The 8,761-nt window shown below is 36.4% G+C and overlaps 1 protein-coding gene across 1 annotated transcript in view; it reads right to left on the bottom strand.

Moving 5' to 3' along the window:
- The window catches only part of LOC112462358 (intraflagellar transport protein 80 homolog), a 37,630-nt gene that overhangs the window by 16,797 nt on the left and 12,072 nt on the right, over positions 1 to 8,761 (bottom strand). The window contains exon 3 of the mRNA XM_025028083.1: positions 7,384 to 7,547. Within this exon, the coding sequence (XP_024883851.1) occupies positions 7,384 to 7,547 (164 nt within the window). The remainder of the gene's footprint in view (positions 1 to 7,383; positions 7,548 to 8,761) is intronic.

The following is an 8,761-nucleotide window of genomic DNA, read 5'->3' as shown; positions in this document are numbered from 1 at the left end:
GATCTCGATCCAGCTTCTTGGATCAGAATATTGAACAGGTTATCTATGAATTATATACAAAACGTATACATTGAGGTCACCTTAATATAAGTATTTGAAGCATTTTTAAAATCAATATTTTTATTGTTTAAAACTTATTTATCCACAGAAATTTATTTACATTTATATTATATAAAATTATTATATTACTCGTTAAAGACACGATATCTCAATCCAGCTTCTTGGATCAAAATATTCTTAGAACGGCCAGAGTAGCGCTATCTAATGAGTATTTTAATTTTTTTTAAAATATTAGTAAGTGATAAAATTTATGCTGGGCTCAAACTATACGTATAACATGCGGGAGAGTGTATATAAGAGATTGTACCATACGTTTGATATATGGATAGTTTGAGGCCTGTCCTCAAAGTATACAAATGTCCCCAAAACATACATGCGCTTGAGATTTTGTCCCCATTAAATACTCACGGCATATATATATTAATATATTTATATAGAAATGAATTATAAGTAAATCCTAAAATATATAAATTTATATAATTATATATAATTATATATAATTTTATTTGTCAAAGATATAGAAATAATAGAATCCATGTAGATTATATATGATTATATATAATCATATATAAACTTTAAATTCGGATTATCCCAATAGATGGCATTCGAGGATTCGTTTCTCGTATTTAAAATTTGACGAACAGTGGTATAAAAACGGTATCAAGAGACACACGGCACTGTCTCACGTCAAGCAGTGCCAAGTTATAATATATGAAAAAAGTTATTTCACTTTTTATTTATTCATTATATATTATATTACATAAAATTATATATAATTTTATATAATAATATATAATCCTTTGAAAGTAAACCTTACTATAAAGTTATATATAATTATATAAAATTATATAAAAATTTGTAGAATTATATATTTTTATATATAATCAGATAAAATTATATTGTGCCAATTTTCATATATAATTATATATGATCATTTATATATAATTATATATAATTATAGGTATATAATTTTTTTTTCCCGGGTAGGCACACCATCTTTATAGCGAATTGTCTTATTTATCACTCCTGCATCCTTTAACGCTTTTAGTTTCATCTGCAAGTCCTTGAAGTGCCGCCTCTACTTGAGTGTCTGATTGAAATATCCGTACAGATCCAGAATATCGTGTTCTGTTTCGCAGAATTTTTAGGGCATCATGCTTAGAAAGACTTTTTATACGTAGAACAATAAAAGAAATCAATTGTTGTAAAAAAAATAAAAAAATTAAAACAAAAATTTTATTGCTTTTTATAGACGCATTCAATTTTACAAAATTGCAAATATAAAAATTATTTGATTCTTTTCATTATTTTACGTATAAAATTATTAAGATAAACCGAATAAGTAACATTTACTTTGCCAGTCAATAATTAACCCAATTAAGAATTTAATCGACTAGACTGGCAATGATTATAATGTCGTAATTTGTCTCGACGATTATAATTGTTGCCACGATTATAATCATTGCCAGTACAGTCGATTAAATTCTTAATTGGGTTATTAAGATAAAGTTATCGAAAAATGAATACTTTACGAGATATTTCATACTTAATATTAAAAATAAAAATAACAAAATTTAAAACATCTCAGAAAATTCTTAATGAAAGAGAGCTTTATTATAGTTTTAAAAACGTTTTAAAAACGTTTTAAACTGAGTAAAATATAAAGGCCTATACAGAACAATGATAGAGCTGGGGATCCCGCCGAAACTAATGCAACTCACCAGGGCGTTGATGGGCAATACAAGAAGTGCAGTAAGGATCCAGGGAGAACTTGGAGAAGTTTTTCAGATTAACAAAGGACTAAAACAAGGGGACGATCTAGCGCCGATGCTGTTCAACTTAGCGATGGAAGAGGCAATAAGAAAGATAAATGTAGATGTAAACGGCAACCTACTCTACAAATCGAAACAGCTAGCGGCGTACGCCAACGATACAAACTGCCTAGCCAGAGTGCCATCATATCTGAAGGAAATGCTTGACGAGCTACGAGCGGCGAGGGATACAGGGCTACAAATAAATGAAGACAAAACGAAGATTATATTCCAGGGCAGAAAACCACAGAGAGCGGCACGAAATACAACAATAAGTAACTTTGAGAAAGTGAAAGAACTCAAATACCTAGGATTCATTCTTACATCAGAAAATGACGAGACGAAGGATATGAGGGAGAGGATCAAACCGGCAAACAGAGCCTACTTCTCCCTACTGCCAATAATGAAATCAAGAAATATCCATGTAAAAACAAAGATCCTGTTATATAAGACTTACGTAGCGTGTAGCGTTGTTACGTATGAGTCAGAACCATGGACTCTGACACGGAAAACAAAAGACGTCCTGGACGCCTTCGAGAGAAAAGTACTAAGAAAAATATATAGACCGGTTAAAGAAAGCAACGTATGGAGAATACTCTATAACCACGAAACATACCAAAGGTACAAAGCCTCTAAACTGTCAACGCATATAAAGTTTATGCGCTTAAGATGGGCTGGGCATGTGCAACGCATGAGGGATACAAGCATGCCAAAAAGACTCATGGGACAACGACCTAGAGGAAAACCCAGAGCAAGATGGGAGAATGAAGTCTCAACATATGCCCGGAGCCTGTTGAACGTAAGAAATTGGAGAACGTGCACTGCGGAGCGGAATGTCTGGAGGGGGAAACTGAGGGAGGCCCTGGCTCGATATGAGCTGTAGTGCCATCGAAGAAGAAGAAGATATAAAGGCGCTAAAGGCGGGTTCTACCCTAGAAGATCCGAGGGGGGAGCAGGGCAGCGGGGTTCGTGGCGCAGGGTACTCCATGCCCGGTGGGCAAGGTGAGGGGTTTGCGGGGAGAAGGAGGATCCGCGTTCGAGGGCGACGGGTCCGCGGGGAGGAGGAACCGCGCTGACGGTCAGTTATAGGGTCGCGGGAAGGAAGACGCGCGTTTTGAGCACCGGGAGGACCCGCGTGCAATGGCCTCTCTCTCTCTCTCTCTCTCTCTTTCTCTCTCTCTCTCTCTCTCGCAGGACACGATCTGCTTGAAATATCATTCTCTCTAAATCGTACGTTTGACTCTAAGCAATCTGTACTGCGGCGTAGTTATAGGAACTTTGACACCTCTGCGTTTCTTGAGCATCTTCATTCCTTGGCAATCAATGTTCAGATTGTGAATGTGACTAACGTTGAGGAGGTTTGTTCTCGTTTGTCGTCTACCTTGCTTGACGTGCTGGGTGTGTTTGCTCCTGCTCGTAGATCTGTGATTAGAAGGCCTCCTATTCATTGGCTCTCTGATGAAGTAGATCCCGACTCCGTACACGTAATCAGCTGTATAAGCAAGCCAAACGTTCCAATAGTCTTCACTCTTCTTGGCTATGCTAGATACCGACATCTTCGCAACCAGCTTAACATTGATATCAAGCGCGCCAAGAGTGATTTTCACTTTGCCTCTCTTACTAACATTACCGACTCTGCTAAATTGTGGAGAGAACTTGCCCGTCTTGGTCTTGTCAAGTCTACGTCGGTTTCTCCTCTCCGTTTTTTCTCACCAGATCAACTAAATTTATATTACGTCTCTGTATCTAATACTTCATTACCTTGCTCGTACATTAACTTCATGTCAGCCATTGCTTCAGTTTCTAGTCCTTCTCAACGTTCAAAATTTGTTTTTTCTACTATTTAGCCTGATGATGTATATAAGCTTATCACAAATGAACCTCTTCATTTCTATGCATCTGGCCAGGACGGCATTCGGCTTTATGTTCTCCATATTGCCTGGCCTGTTATTTCCCAATAGCTCATTTCACTGCTTAATTGTTCACTTCAATCTTCCGTATTTCTTTCATTGTGGGAACGTGCGTTGATCCGCCCTCTCTCGAAGATTCGCACTCCTTTTCCTTCTCTCCACCATTTTCCAATTTCTTTCTGTCTCTTTTACTCTTTTTTTCAGGTCGTTGCTTCCTTTCATTTTGTTTTTGCTCCTCTCCGATTCCTGGAGTTTCTCCTCTAACTGTTTTACTAGCTCTGTTTTTTATGCTCGTTTTTTGTTGGTCTCATATCATTTCCCTCCTTCTTTATTTTTCCCTCAGGTCCTGTATCTCTTTCTTTATCTCATCTTTTTTTCTTTTCTTTTTCTGTTTGTCTATTCTCGCCAAAATCTCCTTTAACATTCTTTCCGCTTTCATATTATTTTTTCTCTCTTCCTTTCTTTTTATTTTATTTGGCAATCTTATTATTCTTACTTTTTTATTGAATCTTTCTAATATTTTTTTTTGGCTTTTTTCGCCACTTCTTTTTCTTCCTCTTTTTCTCTTTTTTTTAGTAATTTTTAATGGATTCCAGGCTTCCCGTCTTTTCTCAGTCGCGATAATTTCTCTGGCCTCGTTGGTCTGCCCCCTGTATTCTTTCCTTTTTCAACTTCTTTACTTTTCTCTTTATCACCTCTCTGCGTTCCAATGCTCCTCTCTCCGCACCCCTTTTTCTCTTCTTCCATTTGCTCCTTCCTCTTTTTTCCTCTTATGCTGTTTCCTTACTTTTAGGTTTACTTTGTTTTATCACTTCCTTTCTTATCGGTTGGCTCTTACCAACTTTGCTTTTCTATGCCTCTTTCTCATATGTACGCCCAGTAAGCAAGGAACACCGAGAAACATTTTAACTACATTACAGCAACGTTTTAACATTAATGCAATGTAATTGAAATATTTCTTGACGTTTTTTGCTTACTGGGCGCTCTGTCTCTCTTTTCTTTCTCTATTCTCCTTCGGTTATTGCTTTCTAACCTCCAAACTCTTACCGTCCTTGTATAATTCAAAAACCCGTTGATATTATGGCTTCTTCACTTTATATTTATCTATGCAGTCATTGTTGCATTTTGGCGCTTACAAACGACCTGTAACATAAACGCCCTGAGGCGATGGAACAGCAGATAACTTCGAAAAAATGCGGACAAAACTGACAGTTGTGTTTCTATCTACTTACTCCACGAATGTCCTAGAAAGAATGTCCACATTAAAGAGCGAAAAAAACGTGAAAAAACGGTACTCAAAACTCAAATGTCCGTCATTTTTTTAATTTTTGACTTTTTATTCATATTATAGGTTCAAGCTCCAACAAATATTATATATTTCATGAAAATTTTTGGATTTTTGATTTCTGATAATTTTTACAGGTGATTGCCAATTGGACATCTTTTTTTGACGCGGTCACGATGCACCACGTGTAACACCATTCCACGGCAGTAATTTCTATTTAAAAAAATTTTTTTATGTACTCTTAGACTCCATAAATAAGTATCAAAAATCTTCAGTTGTTCATTTACTTCCTTCTATGAAAAAAAATTCAAGAAAATTACCTTACTTTTGGGTCGCTAGATGAGAACCTCCCTTTAACAAAAATTTCAATATAATAGAAAGAAATAATTGGTACTGGTGTACTATGAAAGCATCCATCTATCATAATCCAACAACAAAACTTAATAATTAGTTCTTCTATTGTACTGTGTAATTATTTAAAATTTGAATATTCAAAATCTTATGTTATTTTGGAAAATCGAAAATGTAAAGTATTTAAAAATTGATATTGTAAGAAACCGATAGGTGGCCCCACATGTCGCACGCGAGCGGCGCGGTAACTACGATGGCTAGAGGCGCTGGCCACCGCCGCCAACACGCGATTGGAGAGTGCGTATGATTGGTCGGGTGGCGATGACGCAAGTTGTTTACGCGAAATGTGTAACGGTCGTACAAGTCCGAACGTGTTCAAGCGAGTCGAGACGAGTTGAGTGCGCGAGAAGCTTCGACAGAGTTCTGAGGAAATCTCCGAAGAGATCGGACGTGCGTCTGAGGGCTCATGCCTTTGTAATCGTATCCCGGCGTATCGGTTCGTAATTCGTAAGTCCGTGCAATGGACTTCGCGGAGATGTAAAAGTGAAATATATATTAAATAAGCGTTATCTATCCTTGTTTTCTTTTCCCTTCAACACCACCCTCGTTTTCCTTCGTAATAAGCGGTATCATAACACCCGCGTCACGTTGTCGAGGTCGTCCTGCAAATTCCTTCGTGAATACCGGTGAAACGATAATTATTAAAAGTAACATTCCCATTTACAATAAGAATTGGGATCCTCAATCAAACATTTTACAATATAAAAAGTAAAAGATTGCAAAAACTAATTCATGATTTGAAAAGTTTCAATATTAAAAAATTGAAACAATAATTTATATACGAAGATGGTTCAAACACAAAACAATAGTTCAGTTTGCGGACCTAATCAATCTGTGTCGCCCTGCATGTTGTGACACATTCAGACAGGTTTCACCTTACAAGCCGTAACAATCTTCACAAAGTCAGCAGTCAGACGCTGTCACGATGACTGAACGAGGAGTGCAAAGAAGTAATGTTAAGCAACGAATATAATTATTTAACAGAAAGTATATGTATTTGTTTCGCCAATAATAATTAATAAACGAGAAAGACTATTTTTATATTCGACAACGTTTGGCTAATGTCGTGACAATTCGATCATTGGTTTTGGTCAGATTAATCGTCAAGACTTTTTCGACTATGGGTTTTGGTCGTTTCTAAATTGATTTAATCTTTGATACTTACATATAAGCTTCTCATTTTTATTAAATTAAATTATTGCACATGCTTCAGTGGTCGAATTGGTACGACGCCCTACACGGAATAAGGGAGGTTCCAGGTTTGAACCCTGGCTGAGGTAATATTTTTCGCAATAAGTTTAATAAATTAATTTAATAAAAATGAGATGCTTATATGTAAGTATCAAAGATTAAATCAATTTAGAAACGACCAAAACCCATGGTCAAAAAAGTCTTGACGATTAATCTGACCAAAACCAATGAATTGTCACATTAGCCAAACGTTGTCGAATATAAAAATAGAGTCTTTCTCGATAATTATCCAATTTTTCATGAATAAAAGGGTCAATTCTTCTGAAATTTTGACCAGACTTCAAGCATAGTTTGACAATAAATGTTTGTTACAGACAAGAGTGTATAATTGAGCAAAATTACTTCAAAAAGGAAGAAATTGTGTGAAAAATGAATCTCACGCTCAGTGACTAATTGTAAGAACTTCTGTGTATCCCAACATCATTGTTCTAGAAGCTTCCAGAACGATGGAACAAGTGTATTGTAATCAAGTGAGATATATTAAAAAATGTGAAACATTCCGGTGATGTTGTACGTAACATGCATAGAAACAAATTCCCGTTTATATTTAATTTGAACTACCTTCATCTACGGTGTAATTTATAAAGTAAATTGCTTAAAAAATCTTGTTGAACTTTTTAATATACATTTACTACATTTTATATGTTTATCTTACGTTTTTCATTGTTTTGATTTCTTATGACCAAAGTATCAGCACACAATGATATGCAAGCAGGATATAGTGGTTCTGAAGAAAAACCTTTCCATCTTGGATTACCCAGTAAACGTCCTTGGTAACTATACAACGATACAGTATTCCATTCCACAAATAAAAAGTGCCTAGAAAAAAATTATTTTTATATAATTACATTATTGCAAAATACAGATATACAGATAATTTCATTAATTGCCTACGACTGAACATTGCCAATCTGCAAATTCTGATTTCAATGAAACTGTATAACATTACCGCTCGAAAGTTTGAAACATTCTACAGGGTGTTTCCTAAGTAAGTATAAAAGATTGAAGAAAATATTCTGTGGCTTATTTTAGAAAAAAAAGGTCTTATAATCCCTTTCAATTTTTTACTTAGAAAACACTATAATTCTCGAATAAAATCACAAGTCATGACAGATACTATTATTTTATTGAAAATATTACTAAATTTCTATATTAGAGTCTTCACCTCCGATTTGCCTCAAAATTTATATGGAGCTTCCATTCGGTCTAGAATTAGCAGTTATAATATTTTAAAGGCTCACTTTCGTTTGAACACATAACGATTGGACACCGCTCGATTGAACACGTAATATTGGACACGTTTTATTGGACACTGCACTATTGAACACCACACGATTAGGCATCGCGCGTGGTTGCAGTGGGTTCCGCTCCCTGCGGAGAACTCCACCTCCAAAAAACTAACCCAACAATGACTCACACAACAATTGGGTCAGCATACGTGTCCAATTGTGTGGTGTCCGATTGTGCGAAGTCCAATCGTGCGGTATCCGATCGTGCGGTATCCGATCGTGCGGTTTCCGATTGAGCGGTGTCCAATCGTGCAATGTGCGTGTCCAATTGTGCTGTGTCCAATCGTACTGCGTCCAATCATGCGGTGTCCAATCAAGCAGTGTCTAATAAAACGTGACAAATGGTAGGTGTCTAATCGAGCAGTGTCCAATCGCAATGTTTGAACAGGATACGCACTATTTTAAAGCGCCGGAAACAATTTATCATCCTTGGGGAAAATCATGAAGTTGCCGCTTTAAGCGCTTCTCATTTAAGAACATTATTAAATTATACGTAATTTCTTACAGCACATATCTGTTTTTAGGTTAGGTTGTGACCGGACGGCACGAGTTGAGCCCGATTCCGGCGGATAATATTCCTATCGAACGGTCGCCACTCGGTTTAACCTTAGACTACCGAGAAGGTTAGTTCGCATCAACGCCACGATTATTCGCAAGACGCTAATAGGATTTCTTTGTTTCAGAAGAATGTCCCTAATGGATCACCGTTGCTGCTTCTCATCCCTGGATCCTCGCTTTACATCG

The sequence above is a fragment of the Temnothorax curvispinosus genome, unplaced genomic scaffold, assembly GCF_003070985.1.
Source record: "Temnothorax curvispinosus isolate PA1 unplaced genomic scaffold, ASM307098v1 QBEX01012299.1, whole genome shotgun sequence".
Classification (NCBI taxonomy): domain Eukaryota; kingdom Metazoa; phylum Arthropoda; class Insecta; order Hymenoptera; family Formicidae; genus Temnothorax; species Temnothorax curvispinosus.
The sequence above is the reverse complement of the archived record's forward strand: the minus strand, read 5'-3'. Positions and strand labels throughout refer to the sequence as shown.